Here is a 22,977-nt window from a genome sequence, read left to right on the forward strand (position 1 = left end):
TACCGGACTAGAAGAAACAAATGCTTTTCTCTCCCCCATGTCTATTCACAACATCTGTGATTAAATAATAAGACATGTTGATTTGATCATCATCTCCTGCTTGTGGAAAGCTGACTCTCAAAGTATAGTCATGACATGTTGAAAGTATTTTTACAGTTTCATTTTTTTAATATATATCCATTTCCCTATAACCTTTCTTTTTGGTAACAGCTTTACTGAGATATCATTCACATACCATACAATTCAGCCGTTTAAGGTGTACAACTCAATGCTTTCTAGTGTATTCACGGAGTAGTGCAGCCATCACTACAAGAAATTTTAGAGTATTTCACCACCTTAAAAAGAAACCCTACATTCTTTTTTTTTTTTAAAATAATTTAATTTATTTATTTTTGGCCGTGTTGTGTCTTCGTTGCTGCGCGCAGGCTTTCTCTAGTTGTGGCGAGTGTGTGTGGGGGGGCTACTCCTTGTTGCGGTGCGCGGGCTTCTCATTGCGGTGGCTTCTTGTTGCGGAGCATGGGCTCTAGGCACGCAGGCTTCAGTAGTTGTGGCACGCGGGCTCGATAGTTGCGGTTCGTGGGCTCTAGAGTGCAGGCTCAGTAGTTGTGCACAGGCTTAGTTGCTCCATGGCATGTGGGATCTTCCCGGACCAGGGCTCGAACCCATGTCCACTGCATCGGCAGGCGGATGCTTAACCACTGCACCACCAGGGAAGTCCAACCCTACATTCTTTAGCTATCACCGCCCCCCCCGCCCCCCACTATCTCCCCTCTCCCCCAGCCCTAAGCAGTCACTGATCTACCTCTATCTCTATAATTTTGCCAATTCTGGACAATTCATATAAACAGAATTATATAATATGTGGTCTTTCCCTAAAATCTTTTTATTTTTATTCTCTTTAAATTAGAGTTGCGGTATCCTATATTTCAGAATAGGACAACAAAATTACCAGAAATTCTGTGTGATTTTTTTATAATTCATAAAGATATAAAGACAATTTATGTAATATTATAGAAGTTACCTTATTTTTGAGACTGTTAGACTGTATATCTGAATATATTGTATTATCTCGTCCAGAAGGCGATCAGTCATGCTATCAAAATCAGCGAAAGTATCATTCTAAACAAAAGCGAAATAGATATGTTATATACTAAATATGTGTAATTACATAAAACACTGAATATAAACATTATTTTTAATTTAGGTATTGAAAATATGGTTAAAGACCAGTGGTTTTTAAAGAAGTTAGTGAAAGTAATATTCATTTTATTAAAATGAACAAGTAGTGAATTTCTAGGGGAAAAAAAGGCTCACTGTTCTTAACACTTCATTTAGGTAATCGTTTAGTCCACTATCAACACTGAACATAAGGTTATTTATAATGGTTTAATTAAAATATTTGCACAGAATGTGAAATTCTAGGAAGTTTGCACATGTAAAAAGCTCGTAAATCAAACTATAAATCACTTCTACTTCCTTAGGCTATGCATTAATTGTTAAACTTCACAGAAGTCAGAAAAATTATATCTCTACTACAGGCATTTTGTAGTCAGCAAATATTTAGGTAGAAACTGGTAGAAAAATGTGTGCTTCCACTGAAAACACAGCTATCTGTACCTGATTTCTCTCAGACATAAGAAAATCAATTCTTTCCCCAGGCAGTCCAAGTTCAATGTAAGTTTTTACTAACCGGAGATCTGCACTGTTACCTAGAAAATGAAGAAAATCAAAGTTATACCTAAGGGACGAGAAAAAGCAAAAGGTACAATGCGCACCCTCATACTCTGTTACACTTCTTGGGGACAAGCGTAGGCCTATGCTGGCTGTGAAGAGACAAGGCCCTGGGAACCAGAATCCTCAGTGTCTATTTCACAGCAGATTTCCATCAGCTGGCAATGGCCTCCAACAGCCTGTCTCTTCAGAGGTCTGGTCGCACTGATGTGCTCGCCACCGCCCCCCGCCCCCCCCAGCAGTGTGTCTGTCTTCCTCCCTTTAACATGGAATAGTGTGTTTCTTGAAGATTTCAAAGAGGAATTTACCAGAGATTCTACTGGGCCAAGAAGCCTTTCTTGGAGGATAATGCTTTGAAAATTTTATTAGTGGGGGGAAAGAGGTTAGTATTAGAGATCTTTTATTCCTTGAGTCACGGTTTTGTTTTTCTTTAAGAAAAATCTCCAATTTCATAAGAATTTACTAGCTCAGACCTGTGTTTAGCATTTTTATAAACCATAAAATCTTTTGTCAGTTTGTTGCTACAGAATCACCTTATAACACAGTAATAGTCTGCTAGTCCAGAGATATTTGGTGTCTTCTAACATAGCTCCTAACCAAGAAAAATAGGCTGTTGAGTAACCTAAACAGCTGTCACAAAACCACAGCAGTGAAACAAGGTATTAAGAAGTTAAGTTATACCCTGATTAATCAGTGAATCTTTAATTCTTAGGTATTGATTTTTCTTGTCCATAAGGTTTAAAGCAGCAAGCTAAAAGGGAAGCAGAAAGATGATCAAAGGGAGACAAAATGATTGCCACGGGGTGACAGCTGACAAAAATAATAAAAAGAGAGAAGACAGAAAAATCCGAAGTTAAAATAAATAAAATGTTGGCGTGTGGATGTCGATTCCATGGAAAATTTACTTTACAAAGAAATCTAATATTATATTCAGCAAAGTTAAGCACATCTCTGTTTTAGAGAGTATTTAAGATTTAATTAATATCAGCAATTCAGAAATTTTTTTTCAGGTCAAAGATTAAAATAAAACTAAATGAGATCTACTAGGAAAAGAAAAGATTGAGATGCTATGGGTTACACGTGCAGACGTTACGTACCGTCCAGGCCGTGCACACACACAATGAGATGGACTCCGCCTTCGGAACAACCCTCTTCCTCCTCTTCCACACAGAAATAGGGCACTGAGGAGGCCAGAAGAGGGACATCGCTGTACATGAACCCGGGGAGCTTAAGGTGCTTCAATTCTTCTTTCGCCTGAAGGAAGCTGAAGCAAAACAGTGTAAAAGACATTTGTTACTAAGTATTATATTCAGTTTTTAGAACCCAAAAGATAATCTGCTGCATTTAGAGAACTGCAGAAGAGGAAACCCAGAAATATTTGATTTTAAAATAATGAAAATATGTGGGCTCACCTAAATGATTTAGAAATCAGAGAGTACTTTTTTTTTTTAACTATTTTTTTAGTACATATCCTGATCAAATACAATAAGTATTTAAAGGCTGACATCACTTAAAAATATTCTTTTAAACTTGAAATCCACTAAGAAAACACTGGGAATGGAGTTATGCTTTCTACTGAATTTTATACTGTATGCATAGAAAAGACGGGAGAAGTACTGCACAGAGGACAGTCTGATGCTGACCCTGTGATCAAATCTTACCCTCTTTGCTCCTTTTTAATCTTATATAAAAGGCAAAGAAGGAGATATTCTACACAGTGTAGCAGTGAGAATGGCAGGTATAGTATTTAGTAGATGAGGTTATTTGTATTTTTCTCTAAAAATACCAATAAGAAGGAACAGAACTAAGAGGGGGATGTGATTAAATAAAATTGGTGGCATACACTCATTTACTGATAGAATAAGTGACATTTCTAATCAACTTGGGGACTGAGAACATCAAAGACTATTAACTATCGTAACATTAGATCATTTGGACTGATAAAACTCCAAGAAGCTGATGAACACTAACCTGAGTGGGACACACTGGGTGAACAATACAGGCCACTGCTTGCACTAATGACTCAGAAGAGTCTGAGGTACCCAGGAGGTGATGCAACCTTCAGCTTCCCAGCACATTACAAGTCTTCAATGGGCTGTTCTCACCTTGCTGGGTTCACTAGGTGTGGGCACCATGGGTCTTACTTATGTGTATACATCAGAATGATCTGGGAACTTAAAAAACCTACAGTAGATATGCCCAGACATTTTATTCCAGGGATTATAATTCCATCTGGAATAAGGTAGTAGAAAACCAGTGCCATGCTAGTAAACCTATGTCATGCTCAAAATTTTCTGGATTTTTTTTACGGGTCCATGAAATCCCAATTCTGGAAACACTGACTTAGCTGAGGCAATCTAAGTCTGGTAGGCTTTAGGAAGTTTCTAGCAATTATCTAATATTGTCCTTATTTGCTAGATATAAAACCTAACTTTTGTCTGGGAGTTAACCAGGGGAGAGATGAGGTATTGATGGGAAAAAAAAGGGTTTTAGTCTCAATTATTCCATACTTCTACCATAAAGTTACCAATGGAAAATCTGTATCAGGCAAGTCGAGCCTACAGAACAGGACAATCATACTGGGAACTGCAGGTCTGTCTGTCAAAGAGCATAGTGAGTTCACTGCTCCATTTCAGACAGCTAATCGAAGAAGCACTTTCTGTATTACAGAAACCAGAGAACGTGAAATATGTATGTTACCGGAGAAATATACATATATGTTCTCTCTCTCTCTCTCTCTCTCTCTCTCTCTCTCGTAGCACGTGCTATTGTGCTCCATTACTTACGCTTGTATTTGAGGTTTTGGTGAATTTTCATACCAGGACAGTGATGAGGTGAAGTTGTAAGAAGCGCTGCTTGGCTGCTTTGTAATGGCATCACATTTACTCTTAGAAGAATACTTAACACTGCAAGGAGACTCTCGTGGTGCAGATGGGAAGGACAGACAGCCGGAGGTACAGACGGTAGGCACAGATATACCATCCCTCGGATGGTCGGTGCTAATCCTTCCGGATTTGACAGACCCTTCTCCTCCCGGGGCGCCTCGGTCTGCCCAGTGAGCACGTACCGCCCCACCTGGGGCGGGGTCATCTGTCTCCCCATGATACCCGTTTTGAACCATTTGCTGGTCCTGCTCTTCCTCCTCCTCCTCTTTATCCTGGTCCTGCTGAAGGTGACTAAATTCTTTGTCAGAAGCTTCCTTCTGAGGGCTAACTGAATTGCTGTAGCTAATAGTACACGTGTCAGAAGTATCTGTACTGCTCTGACAGCCAAAATAATTTTCCACAAGCCCTTGCTTTACCATATCAGGACTGGCTGAAAAAAGGGTCACCTGTACCCAGGTGCGTTTCATCTTTAAACCGTAGGGGCTTCTGAATACATTTGTTTGAGATTAACGCATCGCTATTTTTTCTTTTCACAGTTCTATCTCACTGACGTCTGTCCTGGTAGAAATGGAACCCTGAAATGACACAAGGGGTGCCTGAACAAACCAGTCCTGAACTTAACGGAACTGCGGTCCCTGCGGGGTCACTAGATTTATCAGGGCTCTGGGAGTCTTTACACGAAGTGTCCAAGTTAGGTTTGGAGCTGCAACTACTTTTCACATCACTGGAAGTACCTTCGTCTGAAAAAACAAATTGTAAAGGGTCTTTAGTGCTTGAATTTAAGGAATGTATTGCTATCATTTCATTGTCCAAATGCCCTGAAAACACGACACTCTGCTGTTGCAAGATAATACTTGACTTTTCCTATCGTCACATTTGGCACATCAATTGTTCCTAGATTCAACACGGTTCTGCTATCGCTTAGGTGGCATTCAGGTGCAACAGATTTCTTAGGATTTTCATCAGGTGACAGCTCATCGTCAGAAGGCAGAGAGTTTATGGACGTTAAGGATGACTGGATCTCACTGAAAGCACTTGTGCTCTCAGTACAGTGGCTGCCTACTGAAAACTTTACATTATGATCCGGCTTCATCAAAAGCTGAGGAAATAACCTTTCGTTATTAGAAAGACCTTGCCCTTGTACAGTTTCAAAGACTAGGTCAGGGTTTGGATGTGTTGCGACAGAGCTTGGTTCACTTTCCACACCTGAATCTGAGAACCGAGACGAGGCACACGTGGCACTAATATCTGGTAACTTAATTGAGTCTCCACTCACTACAACATGATATTCTCTTGTAGAAGAAGCAGGTTGGTTACTTCTTAGCTTAGCTAATGATTCTCCAACAGAAAGACACTTTGCTTCCTGCAAAGCTTCCTTTTCAAGTGTTAGTTCTATAGATTTAGATTTACCGTTAGATTCTAAGGACTCAAAGTTGGGTAGTTGTAAACTATCCACAAATACTTCATCTTGTCGAAGCTCTGTCCAAGGTCCTATTTTAACAGTTATTTTCTCTCCACTGAAAGGGTCTTTATTACAGGGCTTTACTTCAATTGTCCTAACTCCCGAAGTGGGGGCAGTTTGATGATCATGGCAATCATCTGATGAACTTCTGGATGCCACACTGTGTTCCACTTGTGCAATTTCACTATCATCCTGGGAGATATCAAGTTTACCTGAAATGGACAAATTTGCACAAAGATTTAGGCTGCCAGAGTTCAAAGGATCAAACAGGTCTGGTTGCATATTTTCAATATCTGGAGACTTTTGTTCAGTTCTCTCTGTATTAGCTGGCAAATAGCTAGCTTCCTTTTGACTTGTCTGTCTGATGTAGGTCTTTAGGTCAAAATTATATCCACATATTGTGGTGTCCAGACCTTCCTTCTGACTATGTGAAGGATTGCCTTCAAAGCTTTTAAAGAGATCATTTGATGCTGTACTTTTCAAACATTTGTAGCCTACCAAAACCACAGAATCCTTAGAGTTCTGTTTTATTAATTTTTTTGTGTTCTCAGGTTTCATTGTTTTCATGAGCTTAGTAACCTTAACCTTGGATTTATTTGATTCTTCATTCTTTCCTTTTAGAGACTTTGTTAGCTGCTTTTCACCTTCTGTAGACCAAAAACTGGAGGCCCCAGCAGGTCTGACTTTCAACTCTGGGCTGGAAAGTCCAGCTAGAGAGCTTTCTTCAGTCTCACATTTATCCATTCTACTGGACTCTGATCTCTGAAGACTCTGAATTCCCATCCAGGGTGCATCTAAGTCTTTTATCCAAAGAAAAAGAAATTCAGGTTTAAAACGAGGTATAAGAACTCATATGATCAAGACTACTTTCTCTGACTATAACTTTCTAATATCCTCAAAAATAAATAAAACTGGAGGGGGGAAAACAGCCCCACATTAAGGAATGGCTTTATGTATATTAGAATATACTGAAAATGACACACACAGCTTACATATTTTAGTTAGATTACACTTACCTTCAGTAACTGCATCTAAATACCTGTCTTCAAAGATCACAGGTAATGAATTGAGATCTCCATCTAATTCACTACACTCAATAGGCAGGGGTGGGAGACAGCTGCAGAAGGAAGTGTTTTTGAGAGCGGTGCACATCTGGAGGTGACTCTGAGCACTGAAAAACATGTCTTACGTCAGACTGCAATCTAGACAATCACACCAATTTCACCTCATCGTCTCTCCAGGACCACCCCTCCTCAAGACAACCTCCTTACGAAAGAGCTCCTTGGTCAGAGATAAAAACTGGTACGATGAAAATTATGGTTTGTTGACAAAAATTACTAATAAAATTATTGTTTACTGATAAATTATTTAATTTCTATTATACTCTTCTATACCTTTAAATGTCATTTCAAAGTGAGTCATCTGTGCTTACTGTCTGAACATCCTAATTAGCTGAGAATAGCATAGAGGAGAAAGACCAAAAGCTCAAATGCCTGCTAACGATTTGATGATAATGTTGAAAAAAAAGTTAACATGTACTGATGAATACAATTAACAGCAATTTTAAAAAAGGTATATAACTTTCTAATGCAAAATAGTTTTTTTTTAAAAACTTTCTTACGGAAAATTTGAAACAAATCAAAGTACACAGAACAGCACCATAAGCCCCACCAACAAACGTTTTCCCTTCTTGCTTTGTCTGTACCTCCACTCACTGCCTATCTACACACCCTATGATTATTGAGAGTTGTCTGTTGGGGCATATACTTCACATGCACTGAAACGAACAAATCTTGGCTGCACGATTCTGACAAACGGACACGCGATACAGAACATTTTCCACCTGTCCAGAGAGTACTCTCACGTCTTTCCAGGCAAACTCCCAGCCCAAGTCGACACCAAGACACCCACTCTTCTGACTTGCTCCACCTTAGTCTTATGTGTTCCAGAACTTCATATAAACAGAGTCATATATTCTTTACTCTTTTATGTCTGACTTCTTTCACTCAACATAATGTCCTCAAAATATTCTTTAAAGCCAAAGAAAACCAGATCTAAATGTACTCAGTAGGGAAAGTGGAAGGCATCTACTCAGGATATTTGAATTGTAAATCTTTTGCATAACAGCAGGAAGTGCCAGTCAGACTACCTGTGAAAATATGTAATACATAACGATAAATGTAAGAAATTCTGACCTGTGAAGATAAAAATACAACAAGACGGCCAAATGAAAGACTGGAGCCAGGGCTGCGTGGGACTCCCAAGGGTGGGGTAGATCTGTGTGGGGAGGGGTAACGGCACAGTACACTTCTTTATGTAAGGGCGGGGTCTTTAGTGAAGTAATGCATAAGATTAAATGCAATTGGACTAAACAGGAGCTTTCTAAACTTCAAATTCTCCTGATTTCTTTCATTGTAAATATTGTATATTCTGTCGCTGATAAATTCTGAGATGATATCTTATGTAAAAGGAAATAGAATCATTTAAATTTTGGATTTATGCTACTCACTGAAGTTCCTGGTATGCAATGGCAGCTTCTCTTGGATGTTCAAAACAAAAGAATGCCTCAGAAAATCTGCGCACCTGGAAAATTCCAAAAGGGAGTATGAATAACATGGCACATTTAAAAAGTCAATCAGGAACTGGGTGGCAGGGAAAGAAACCCCCTTTGCGAGGCCCTCCATAACCATCCCTGTGAGAATTACTCTCCCTCCTTAGGGTGGCCAAAGCACTGTATTTTGGTACTTACCGCAAGAGTTAAAAGAAAGAATAGAATGTAGGTAAGAAATTTCGTTTTACATTATGGATCCACCATTCATCCTCCTTGACGATGGGGATTCTGTCTGTCTTATTTACCACTACATCCCCACACCAAGAACAGCATCCAGTGCACAGAAGAATGGTGGGATCAGCTAGCACTCCCTGGTGCTGTGTGCCAGGCATCCCAGTACACACCAGCTGAGCTGATGGTGGACTCGCTGGCTCTGTGACCTTCGGCATTTCACCTTGGAGCCTCGATGACTCCTTTTCAATTACACTTAATACTTATTCTTCATAGGGGGTTATTGCAAAGAATAAACAAGATAATGTATTTGATAGCAGTTTTTAATCTGGAAAATGTCTATAAATATAAGCTATTACAATTACCACTGTAGCACTCACCACATTTTTTCTTAAAATAATTGTATACGTGAACTGTCTCCCCTCCTAATGTGTAGGAACACATTAGAGTAGGAACTGTGTTTTGGGTGATCTTTGCTATCCCCCCAAAATATGTCTTGGTATGTTACAGAAGCAAGTACTTGGTAAATACTGGTAGTTGAATATTTCTTCCATCATATTTGTATTCTGAGCCTTTCATTTCTAACTGCAGGAAAGGCTTTGTCAGCACTGGAGCAACAGTAAGGGGATGGAAAAGATATTTTGTTTGAGGGTACATGGAGGAGAGAGAAATGATATTATATCTTGGAATTATATTACACCTAAGATTTTTTTCTAAAGCGAAGTACAACTTAGGGGTCTTTGGTTTTAAATGTACAATGAGGGGCTTCCCTGGTGGCGCAGTGGTTAAGAATTCACCTGCCAATGCAGGGGACATGGGCTCGAGCCCTGGTCTGGGAAGATCCCACATGTCACGGAGCAACTAAGCCTGTGTGCCACAACTACTGAGCCTGCGAGCCACAACTACTCAAGCCCGCACCACAACTACTGAAGCCCACACGGCCTAGAGCCCTCGCGCTGCAACTACTGAGCCCACGCGCCACAACTGCTGAAGCCTGCATGCTCTAGGGCCCATGTGCCCCAACTACTGAGCCAGCGTGCTGCAACTACTGAAACCTGCACGCCTACAGCCCGTGCTCCACAGTAAGAGAAGCCACTGCAATGAGATGCCCGCTCACTGCAACGAAGAGTAGCTCCCGCTCACCACCACTAGAGAAAGCCTGCGGGCAGCAGCAAAGACTCAACGCAGCCAAAAAAAACATATTCAAAAAAAGAGTCAAATATTTTAAAAGCCAAATGCAGAAAATTATGTATTGTACGCTCCCCCTTGTATTTTAAAAAAGAGAGGAGAGGCTGGTGGTGATGGGGTTCTGGACACGCTACCCCAAATTATGGCACCTTGGCATACTGAATATCTTAAGGTGAAGAAATTTAAGAAAAGGAAGAGCAGGAAAGTCACCCTGACCTCCTCACCAACCCTTCTCCCCTAAAACAGGTCATAAAACCCTCATGTGAGAGGTGCCCTCATTATACCCAGAGGATGTAACGTCCATTCTTATCTCCCAAAACAAAGGAATGGCAAGAAGAAGCCTACAAACAGGCCTTGCTAATAAATTCCCTCAGTTTACTACAATTACTTCATACTCCTTAACCTATCATATTCCTTCATGAACTGTCAACTTTTCATCAAGCCTATCATAAAATACTCAGGTCTGTTTCTTTGGGTCTTCGTTTCCTTAGGAAGGCTACCTTGTCACATAAAACTTATATTAAACAAATTTGTACACTTCTCAGGGCTTCCCTGGTGGTGCAGTGGTTAAGAATCTGCCTGCCAATGCAGCGGACACGGGTTCCAGCCCTGGTCTGGGAAGATCCCACCTGCTGCGGAGCAACTAAGCCCGTGCATCATAACTACTGAGCCTGCACTCTAGAGCCCGCGAGCCACAACTACTGAGCCCACGTGCCACAACTACTGAAGCCCGTGCGCCTAGAGCCCGTGCTCCCCAACAAGAGAAGCCAGCACAAGGAAAAGCCCACGCACCGCAACAAAGAGTAGCCCCCGCTCACCGCAACTAGAGAAATGCGTGCACAGAAGCATGCAGCAATGAAGATCCAATGCAGCCAAAAAAAAAAAAATGTACAGTGAATTGGAGAAACATTTTATTCGTCAAGTTATAGCCAGTTGAGTTTCTGAGTTCCTAAGCTTGTCTCCCTGAGTTGGTGAGACTAGGTCTTCAGAGGGACAAGTTGACGGGGGCAACGAAACATCTGTGGGAAGGACGCAACTGTCTTCACCTTCAAATGCTGCTGACGGCCCCTTCTTCCTCTCCAACACTAAGGGAGACATGAGGAAAACTTATCTGCCTGCCTGCCTGTCTGTCTGTCTGTTAGAGGTATTTTCCCTGAGGGCTGTAAAGTGTAAAGAAATGCAGCCTGAAGTCATCTGGATTCCTGCAGCTGCAGCTGGGCCTGCCTCCCCACCTTCCCTGATCCCTACAATAAGAACCATCATTTCTGGACAGCATCCTCCCTACCAGGCTCTGTGCTAAGCACTTTAGTTTCATTCTTTGATTTGAACCATACAAAAACCTTACGAAGTGGATATATCTTCATTTAACAAGTGAGGCAAGACAACATAGCTGGGCTGTGATACACATGGGATTCAAATAAAGACTTGAGAAAAGTGTCAAGACTTGTGCTCCAACCACTGATCCCTTCCCTTCTGCATTAAGACTCCCTGTTATCATAAAGTCTTTCCTTTCCTCTCTGCTCCCAGACGAGGCTCTCTGTCTGAACTTTCTCCTGCCCTGATTTCCAGGCAGTGGCAACCCGTGAGGAAGAAGGCTGGTACAGCACTGTGAGGCCATCTCTAAGGCATCACTGCCACCTGATGGCAGCACAGCTGAATTCTGGGCAAAAGGCAGGCACAGAAAAAAATGTCAAATTTACAAACTCAGGATATGAGAAACAGATATTAATACTTTGGTATATACATATATATCTGTAAGACACGTTTTGAGTATGTACCCTAATTTTAAAGAATCCACCTATTTGGCAATATCAACTATTCAAAATGTAACTAGGACATTAAAAAAAAAGGCTTTAAGGGTTCAAAATGGGTGTTTATAGTGCTTTACAGAGTTAAATGTTCCTTTATCTATGTTCACCCTAATAGGTTGTTTAAATTGCTAAGCAATGCTTACCATAATAATTTTAATAAGTAGTTATTAATATAACTATATTATAATTTAATATATTAATCACTATTATAATATTTACTATAATAATTTTATACATGCTCATCCAGGTTAGATTCTAATCTGTAGTGCAGAGTCCAAATATGTGATATATTATCTATGTTGCCCTGAAGAAAGAAGGCACCTCACAAATGTTCACTGAACAAATGTTTCTTGTTTTGAATTTATGTTTTTATACAGCAGGTTCTTATTAGTTATCCGTTTTATACCTATTAGTGTATACATGTCAATCCCAATCTCCCAGTTCATCCCACACCCCCGCCCCACCACTGTCCCTGCTTGGTGTACGTACATTTGTTCTTTACATCTGTGTCACTATTTCTGCCCTGCGAACTGCTTCATCTGTACCATTTTTCTAGGTTCCACATATATGTGTTAATGTACGATATTTGTTTTTCTATTTCTGACTTAGTTCACTCTGCATGGCAGTCTCTAGGTCCATCCACGGCTCTGCAAATAGCACTATTTCATTCCCTTTAATGGCTGGGTAATATTCCATTGTATATATGTACCACATGTTCTTTATCCATTCATCTGTCGATGGACACTTAGGTTGCTTCCATGACCTGGCTATTGTAAATAGTGCTGCAATGAATATTGGGGTGCATGTGTCTTTTTGAATTATGGTTTTCTCTGGGTATATGCTCAGTAGTGGGATTGCTGGGTCATATGGTAATTCTACTTTTAGTTTTTTAAGGAACCTCCATACTGTTTTCCTTAGTGGATGTATCAGTTTACATTCCCACCAACAGTGTAGGAGGGTTCCCTTTTCTCCACACCCTCTCCAGCATATCTTACTTGTAGACTTTTTGATGGTAGCCATTCTGACCAGTGTGAGGTAATAGCTCATTGTAGTTTTGATTTGCATTTCTCTAATAATTAGTGATGTTGAGCAGCTTTTCATGTGCTTCTTGGCCATCTGTATGTCTTTAGAGAAATGTCTATTTAGGTCTTCTGCCCATTTTTGGATTGGGTCGTTTGTTTTTTTTAATATTGAGCTGCATGAACTGTTTATATATTCTGGAGATTAATCCTTTGTTGATTTGTTTGCAAATATTTTCTCCCGTTCTGAGGGTTGTCTTTTCATCTTGTTTGTAGTTTCCTTTGCTTTGCAAAAGATTTTAAGTTTCATTAGGTCCCATTTGTTTATTTTTGTTTTTACTTCCATTACTCTAGGAGGTGGATCAAAAAAGATCTTGCTGTGATTTATGTCAAAGAGTGTTCTTCCTATGTTTTCCTCTGAGAGTTTTATAGTGTCCGGTCTTACATTTAGGTCTTTAATCCATTTTGATTTTAATTTTGTGTATGGTGTTAGGGAGTGTAGCTTTTCCATGTAGCTGTCCAGTGTTCCCAGCACCACTTACTGAAGAGACTGTCTTTTCTCCATTGTATATCCTTGCCTCCTTTGTCATAGATTAGTTGACCATAGGTGCGTGGGTCTATCCCTGAGCTTTCTATCCTGTTCCATTGATCTATATTTCTGTTTTTGTGCAATGGTAAATGGGAGTGTTTCCTTAATTTCTCTTTCAGATGTTTCATCATCAGTGTGTAGGAATGCAAGAGATTTCTGTGCATTAATTTTGTATCCTGCAACTTTATCAAATTCAATGATCAGCTCTAGTAGTTTTCTGGTGGCATCTTTAGGATTCTCTATGTATAGTATCATGTCATCTGCAAACAGTGACAGTTTTACTTCCTCTTTTCCAATTTCTATTCCTTTTATTTCTTTTTCTTCTCTGGTTACCGTGGCTAGGATTTCCAAAACTATGCTGAATAACAGTGGTGAGAGTGGACATCCCTGTCTTGTTCCTGATCTTAGAGGAAATGCTTTCAGTTTTTCACCATTGAGAATGATGTTTGCTGTGGGTTTGTCATATATGGCCTTTATTATGTTGAGGTAGGTTCCCTCTGTACACACTTTCTGGAGACTATTTATCATAAATGGGTGTTGAATTTTGTGAAAAGCTTTTTCTGCAACTACTGAGATGATCGTACGGTTTTTATTCCTCACTTTGTTAATATGGTGTATCACACTGATTGATTTGCGTATATTGAAGAATCCTTGCATCCCTGGGATAAATCCCAGTTGATCATGGTGTATGATCCTTTTAATGTGTTGTTGGATTCTGTTTGCTAGTATTTTGTTGAGGATTTTTGCATCTATATTCATCAGTGATATTGGTCTGTAATTTTCATTTTTTGTATCTTTGTCCATTTTTGGTATCAGGGTGATGGTGGCCTTGTAGAATGAGTTTGGGAGTGTTCCTCCCTCTGCTGTATTTTGGAAGAGTTTGAGAAGGATGGGTGTTAGCTCTTCTCTAAATGTTTGAAAGAATTCACCTGTGAAGCCATCTGGTCCTGGACTTTTGTTTGTTGGAAGATTTTAAATCAGTTTCAATTTCATTACTTGTGATTGGTCTGTGCATATTTTCTATTTCTTCCTGGTTCAGTCTTGGAAGGTTATACCTTTCTAAGAATGTGTCCATTTCTTCCAGGTTGTCCATTTAATTGGCATAGAGTTGCCTGTAGTAGTCTCTTAGGATGCTTTGTACTTCTGCGGTGTCTATTGTAACTTCTCCTTTTTCATTTCTAATTTTATTGATTTGAGTCCTCTCCCTCTTTTCCTTGATGAGCGTGGCTAATGGTTTATCAATTTTGTTTATCTTCTCAAAGAACAAGCTTTTCATTTTATCGATCTTTGCTATTGTTTTCTTTGTTTCTATTTCATTTATTTCTACTCTGATCTTTATGATTTCTTTACTTCTGCTAACTTTGGGTTTCGTTTGTTTTTCTTTCTCCAGTTTCTTAAGGTGTAAGGTTAGATTGTTTATTTGAGATTTTTCTTGTGTCTTGTGGTAGGATTGTATTGCTGTAAACTTCCCTGTTAGAACTGCTTTTGCTGCATCCCAGATTTTGGATCGTCGTGTTTTCACTGTCATTTGTCTCTAGCTATTTTTTGATTTCCTCTTTGATTTCTTCAGTGATCTCTTGGTTATTTAGTAATGTATCGTTTAGCCTCCATGTGTTTGTGTATCTTACGTTTTTTTCCCTGTAATTGATTTCTAATCTTATAGCGTTGTGGTCGGAAAAGATGCTTGATATGATTTCAATTTTCTTAAATTTACTGAGGCTTGATTTGTGACCCAAGATGTGATCTACCCTGGAGAATGTTCCACGCGCACTTGAGAAGAAAGTGTAATCTGCTGTTTTTGGATGGAATGCCCTATAAATATCAATTAAATCTATCTGGTCTGTTGTGTCATTTAAAGCTTGTCCTTATTTATTTTCATTATGGATGATCTGTCCATTGGTGTAAGTGAGATGTTAAAGTCCCCTACTATTATTGTGTTACTGTTGATTTCCTCTTCCAGAGCTGTTAGCAGTTGCCTTATGTACTGAGGTGCTCCTATGTTTAGAGTTGCCTTATGTACTGAGGTGCTCCTTATGTACTGAGGAGCTCCATGTATATATGGGTGCATATATATTTATAATTGCTACATCTTCTTTTTGGATTGATCTCTTGATCATTAGGTAGTGTCTTTCCTTGTCTCTTGTAACATTCATTATTTTAAAGTCTATTTTATCTGATATGAGTATTGCCACTTCAGCTTTCTTTTGGTTTCCATTTGCATGGAATATCTTTTTCCATTCCCTCACTTTCAGTCTGTATGTGTCCCTAGGTCTGAAGTGGGTCTCTCGTAGACAGCATATATGTGCATCTTATTTTCGCATCCATTCAGCGAGCCTGTGTCTTTTGGTTGGGGCATTTAATCCATTTACATTTAAGGTAATTATTGATATGTATGTTCCTATTACCATTCTCTTAATTGTTATGGGTTTGTTTTTGTAGGTCCTTTTCTTCTCTTGTGTTTCCCACTTAGAGAAGTGCCTTAGCATTTGTTGTAGAGCTCGTTTGGTGGTGCTGAATTCTCTTCGCTTTTGCTTCCTCTGTAAAGCTTTTGATTTCTCCATCGAATCTGAATGAGATCATTGCCGGGTAGAGTAGTCTTGGTGGTAGGTTCTTCCCTTTCATCACTTTAAATATATCATGCCACTCCCTTCTGGCTTGTAGAGTTTCTGCTGAGAAATCAGCTGTTAATCTTATGGGAGTATGTTATTTGTCGTTTTTCCCTTGTTGCTTTCAATAATTTTTCTTTGTCTTTAATTTTTGTCTATTTTATTACTATGTGTCTCGGTGTATTTCTCCTTGGGTTTATCATGCCTGGGACTCTCTGTGCTTCCTGGACTTGGGTGGCTATTTCCTTTCCCATATTAGGGAAATTTTCGACTATAATCTCTTCAAATATTTTCTCGGGTCCTTTCTCTCTCTCTTCTCCTTCTGAGACCCCTATAATGCCAATGTTGTTGCATTTAATGTTGTCCCGGAGGTCTCTTAGGCTGTCTTCATTTCTTTTCATTCTTTTCTCTTTATTCTGTTCCACGGCGGTGAATTCCACCATTCTGTCTTCCGGGTCACTTATCTGTTCTTCTGCCTCAGTTATTCTGCTATTGATTTCTCCTAGTGTATTTTTCATTTCAGTTATTGTATTGTTCACCTCTGTTTGTTTGTCCTTTAATTCTTCTAGGTGTTTATTCTTTAATTCTTCTAAGTCTCTGTTAAATATTTCTCGCATCTTCTCGATCTTTGCCTCCATTCTTTTTCCGAGGTCCTGGATCACCTTCACTATCATTATTATGAAATCTTTATTTGGAAGGTTGCCTATCTCCACTTCATTTAGTTGTTTTTCTGGGGTTTTACCTTGTCCCTTCATCTGGTACATTACCTCTGCCTTTTCATCTTGTCTATCTTTCTGTGAATGTGGTTTTTGTTCCATAGGCTGCAGGGTTGTAGTGCTTCTTGCTTCTGCTGTCTGCCCTCTGGAGGATGAGTCTATCTGAACAAATGTTCTTTAAGTTCTTTTTATACAAACCTGATTTATGCCTACTGTTAGATGCAACCCCTACTGGTTTAAGTTATTTGTTTTCTCAATCCACAGTACATTATAAAGAGCAAATGAAACCAAGGGAGAAGGAGAAGTAGAGTATACATAGTATATATAGGCATTAAGTATACATAAATATACTAGGCAAAGGAAATAAGAACTTGATGCTGAAACAAAAAGGCCCCTCTTAAACAAAAAGGCCCCTCTTAAAGAAAACCTAGAAAATTCCCATAAAAAGCAGATAAAATAAGTTAAAAAATTAATATAACTTGGGCCTCTCTAATGGAGGATCTACTGTCCAGACATTTTTGAGAGCACAGGACACCAGTGTACTATTAAAGCAGAATACATTACACAAGATTCATAATGATAACTAAGTCACTTTGAAAGGGCTAAATTAGTTCCATATACTCTACTTCAGAAGGTAAGCAACCATGAAGCACACTAGAAAGTTTTCATTTAAAATGGTCAAAAATAATTTAAGGAAAATATCAGCCCTTTAGGAAGCACATATTGGATGATAACAAAATTCACTTTTGGGTAGACTTATTTCTTGAAAATTCTGGGCATGTTTTTTGTATATACACATAAAAGCTATAATAAATTTTATGTTAATAATTACATTAACAATGGGAGTCTGCCTAAACCTTGCAAAATAGGAAATAAACGGCATCAAACTAAGTATTATAAATAAACAGTATGTTCTCAGAAAGTACTTCTACTTTGTTAAAAAAGATAGAGCTTAATATATTAAGGTTCACTGATACAGTTGTACTGAAGGGATATCAGATGAAGTAGTTTTAGAGATGAGTTCTTAAAAATGCAAACTGCGTAATGTTTTGAATAGATAACACATCATTGTAAAGAAACCTTTAAGTGGGAAAGGATGGCTATACAAGTTATTTCTAACTCTTTCCCTCTTCTAGAGCACAGAAAGCATCAGTACACTTGAAAACGTTATGATCTTAAAATCTCCATAAAAGTTAATAAGAATTCCTGACCCTCCACCCTTGTTAGGGGAAGCTAGTGGCTACACATTAGAATCCAGGGTCCTGCTGATCCATATGGAAGCTTTAAAGGGCAAATTCAAAAAAGTGCTCCTTCAGAACAGAATGGCGATTCTTCAAAAAACTAAAAACAGAACTACCATATAACGTAGCAATCCCACTCCTGCGCATATATCTGGAGAAAACTCTAATTCAAAAGGATACATGCACCCCAATGTTCCTTGCAGCACTATTCACAATAGCCAAGACCAAGACATGGAAGCAACCTAAATGTCCACTGACAGATGAATGTGTGAAGAAGACGTGGTACATACATACAATGGAATACTACTCAGCTGTAAAAAAGAATGAAATAATGCCATTTGCAGGAACATGGATGGACCTGGAGATGATCATACTAAGTGAAATAAGTCAGACAGAGAAAGACAAATATCATATGATATTACTTATAGGTGGAATCTAAAATAGGACACAAATGAACTTATCTATGAAACACAAACAGACTCACAGACTACAGAACAGACTTGCGGTTGCCAAGCGGGAGGGGGTTGGGGGAGGGAAGCAGTGAGAGTTTGGGATTTGCAGATGCAAACTAGTATATATAGAACAGATAAACAACAAGGTCTTACTGTATAGCCCAGGGAACTATATTCAAAACAAAAACAAAAAGGTGCTCCTTCCACAGGCAGATACAACCTGCCTCCAGGGAGGAGAGGCCAGATTTCACTTCCCACTCCCCCTAGTAGAATGCTCGTATTCAGGGAAAAGCCTAACCCTGTTAATCACTTGGAGAATTTTTAAAAAATTACCCATGCCTGGGCCCCATTCAGCACTGGTAAGTTTTAAAGTTCCCTAGGTGATTCTAAGGTACAGCCATGGTTGAAAAGCACTATTTAACTTCTACTTAGACCATGACAGAGCAAGTAGTATTGGATTGACTCTACTGAAAACAACTTACAAAACTGCACAAGATACAGGAGCAACTGTTTCAAGCACTGAAGAACATCAACTAGACATGCAAAGAAGCTGGAAGATGTAACTTACAACCAAGAGATAAAAGAAGTTAGTAGAAGTAGACTCCAAGATAATCTAGGTGTTAGAATTAGCAGGCAAGTACTTTTCTTTCTCTTTTTGAATAATTAATAGACTAGGTTTTTCAGAGCAGTTTTAGGTTTAGAGAAAAATTGATCAGAAAGTATAGGGAGTTCCAATTATACCTCAAGCCCCCAAGTTTCTCCTATTATTTACATCTTGTATTATGGTGATGCATTTGTTATAACTGACGAACCAATATTGATACATTATTATTAACTAAAGTCCATCGTTTAGATTAAGGTTCACCCTTGTTGTTGTGAATTGTATGGGCTTTGACAAATGTATAGTGACACGTATCTACCATTACGATATCATAGAGAACAGTTTTACTGCCCTAAAAGTCTCCTATGCTCCACCCACTAGACTCTCTCCCAATCCCCCTGAGCCCCTAGCGACCACTGATTATTTATTTATAGTTTTTCCTTTTCCAGAATGTCACAGAATTGGAATCATATAGTAGGTAATTCTTCAGATTGGCTTCTTTCATTTAGCAGTGATATACTTTTAAGGTTTCTCTATGTCTTTTCATGGTTTGATAGCTTATTTCTTTTTATTACTGAAAAATATTCCATCGTGTAAATACACAACAGTTTGTTTAACCATTCACCTGATGAAGGGCATCTAAGTTTTGGCAATTATAAAAAAAAAGTTGCTGTAAATATCTGAGTGCAGGTTTTTGTGCAGACCTAAGTTTTTAACTAATTTGGGTAAATACCAAAGAGCATGGTAGCTGCATTATTATGTAAGAGTATGTTTAGATTTATATGAAACTGTCAAACTGTCTTCCAAAATGGTTGCATCATTTTGCATCCCCAACAGCAATGAATGAGAGTTCCTGTTGCTCCACATCTTCACCAATATTTAGTGCTGTCAGTGTTTTCAATTTTAGTCATTCTCACAGGTGTGCATGGTATCTCACTGTTGCTTTAATTTGCGAATCCCTAATAATGTATAAGTTGGGTATTTTCCTTCCCCCAAGTGAAAGGCTAGAGAGGGCTGGAGCTGGGTCCCCCAGGTCAGCTGGACTCTAGAAAGACAGTTTCTGAGGAGGAAGGTCTTGTTATGAAGGACAGAATGCTCTGGATGTATTTACAAATGGCTATTTCCCCCTCTCCCTGCATGAGGGGATTTCTCTGATTTGAACTATGTGAACCTGGTAGGGTTCCTGGAGCTAAAACTCATAGAAGTGTGGGTGTCCCCTAAGACTGGGCCCTCCTGGAGTTATTAACTCAAGCTTGTTCACACTGAGCCTCCAGAAATTCATCAATTACAGTTTAAGTTTTGCTCTCCTGGTACTGGCTCCTGGTGACTTCTGTTCATGGGTTGGTTTCTGCTTTGGTAAGATGTGATTCTCTGTAACTGGCTAGCCATCTCTCCAGTTTGGGGGTCAGGAGTTTATCCCGTGTCCTCGGTTCTCTAATGGACCTAAAAAGGTGTGTTGATATTTGGTTTGTTCAGCTCTTTTCTTGTTGTTAGAAAGGGAGTGATGAAGTCCAAGCCTCTTAAAGCTGGATCAGAAACCAGAAGTTCAGGCAAGTACTTTCAAGCCATAAGTATAAACTGGCCAATGACTGGGAGAAGCTGGTCATAATGAATGAAGAGATGAGGAACCTTAGCAGAAAAATGAAATGATTAAAAAAAGAAAAGAACCGAAGGCAAATTTTGGAAGTAAAAAGTATATATCTGAAATGAAAATTTTACTAGAGAAGAGTTAGAGCAGATTAGACACTACAGAAATGAGTTAGTGAATTCAAAGATGGAAGAACAGAAATTATTCACTCTGAAGAGCACAGAGAAAAACTACTAAGAAACAAAATAATATCAAATAGTGTAACATAAGTGAAATCAGAGTGCCAGAGAGAGAGAGAGTAGAGGAGAAAACTGGGGCAGAAAAATTCTGTAGTTCTGATGGCTAACATTTTGATAAAAATATCACCCTGCAGATATGAGGATCTCGGCAAATCACGAGATAAATAAACATAAAGATAAATACCAAGAAAATATATAAATATATATTTAGATAAATATAAAGAAAATATATAAACTACAAGCAATATAAAGAGAACTACAACAAGGCACCGTCAGAGTCAAACTGCTTCAAACCAAAGATAAGGAGAAAATTATAACAGCAGCTGGAGGGAAACAACAATATAAATGACAACTGATTTCTCATCCGAGATTATGGAGGATGGATGATAAAGGTATGTCTTTAAAATACTGATACAGGAAAAAAAAGTTAATCCAGAATATTGATTAAACAACCATATCAATCAACTTGACCTAAGTTATTTATTTATTTTTGGCTGTGCCATGCACCTTGTGGCATCTTAGTTCCCTAAAAAGGCATTGAACCCAGGCCACTGCAGTGAAAGCACCAAGTCCTAACCACTGGACTGCCAGGGAGTTCCCAACTGTAAATATATATGTTCTCAACACCAGAACACATGAATATATTAAGCAAATACTAACAGATCTGAAGGGAGAAATAGAAAGCGACACAGTAAGTCCCCTACGTATGAACGAGTTCTGTTCTGAGACTGTGTTCATAAGGCCGATTTGTTTGTAAGCCCAACAAGGTTAGCCTAGGTACCCAACTAACACAATCAGCTATATAGTACTGTACTGTAATAGGTTTATAGTACTTTTCACACAAATAATACATAAAGAACAAACACAAAAAAAATAAAGAAAACATTTTTGATCTTACAGTACAGTACCGTGAAAAGTACAGTAGTGCAGTCCACCAGCTGGCGCTTCTTAGCAGTACCAGCTACATCACCACTGCTTTTACACTTGCTTCCGGACATCGTACGCTTGAAATAAAGGTACTATGCTACTGTATTCTATACAGTACAGTACAGTAAAATACACAAAAGCACAACCACTTGTAGAGGATGCACGCACGTGACAACACAGCCAGACACGTGACCTAACTTACGTGACTGGACACGCGAACACGTGTTCGCATCTTTCAAAGTTCACAACTTGAAGATTCGTATGTAGGGGACTTACTGTACTCATTAAAATGCTCTAACATCACTTTTTTTAAACTTACCCTCAAAGTATGGTGCTCTTGTGCTAGTACTAGTCTTAGCTCTTCATGTAGTGTTATAACTTCCAGAAACTGTCCCCATAAAGCCATTAGAAGTGAGCAAAGTTGTGCGAGATTCATATTTATAAGTTCTGCCAGTTCATCAGGATTCTCTATTTTCTGAAATGACAAGGGAAAAAACCTTTACTGCTCTCTGAGAATTACCATAACACACCTATATATATTACTGAGAATACAAAGGCAAATTTTTAGTTTTAAAAAATGGGTGTGTGCGCGCTTGCATATGTGTGTGCGCGCTTGCATGTGTGTGTGGAGAGAGACCAACTGACCCATGGCTTTTTTCTATCTGATAGTTACTACAGCACTTTTCGACCATTTAACCAATATTTCAATACCGGAGGTATCTTGTTACTGAAATAACATCATAGTCTAAAGTTACAAATCAGGATTCTATAGAACATGATCTAATTCAAACACTAAAATACTGGGAATTTTAAACACAATGTACAAATCATGATGAAAGTTATAAAAATTTTGAAAGATGATGAAATCTTAAAATCTGATTCTTTTCCCCATCAGCTAAGTAAAGTACTTAAAAGATCCGTACCTCCTCAGAAAGGACTGAGACACTCTCTAAAGTACTGCTTTGCCCTCACACCTGTGCTCCTAGATTTTATTTTGCTTGCGGGAATCCTTTCATAGAGCTGTCGAACACTTCTTTCCTTCTCTTTTCTAACAATTCACTCACCCAGTATTTACTGCGCACATTTTACATGCTAGGGCCTACATTCTACAGACACCAAGATTAAAATGAAAAGTTCCCA

The 22,977-nt window shown here is 38.9% G+C and overlaps 1 protein-coding gene across 1 annotated transcript in view; it reads right to left on the reverse strand.

The window, feature by feature from the left end:
- FAM135A (family with sequence similarity 135 member A) overlaps window positions 1-22,977 on the reverse strand; it is a 123,201-nt gene that overhangs the window by 22,462 nt on the left and 77,762 nt on the right. Inside the window, 9 exon segments of the mRNA XM_032651190.1 lie at window positions 1,022-1,119; window positions 1,618-1,709; window positions 2,829-2,995; window positions 4,518-5,053; window positions 5,055-5,481; window positions 5,483-6,878; window positions 7,095-7,249; window positions 8,588-8,661; window positions 22,157-22,312. Of these exon segments, the coding sequence (XP_032507081.1) occupies window positions 1,022-1,119; window positions 1,618-1,709; window positions 2,829-2,995; window positions 4,518-5,053; window positions 5,055-5,481; window positions 5,483-6,878; window positions 7,095-7,249; window positions 8,588-8,661; window positions 22,157-22,312 (3,101 nt within the window).

This window comes from Phocoena sinus, chromosome 12 (assembly GCF_008692025.1).
Source record: "Phocoena sinus isolate mPhoSin1 chromosome 12, mPhoSin1.pri, whole genome shotgun sequence".
Lineage (NCBI taxonomy): Eukaryota > Metazoa > Chordata > Mammalia > Artiodactyla > Phocoenidae > Phocoena > Phocoena sinus.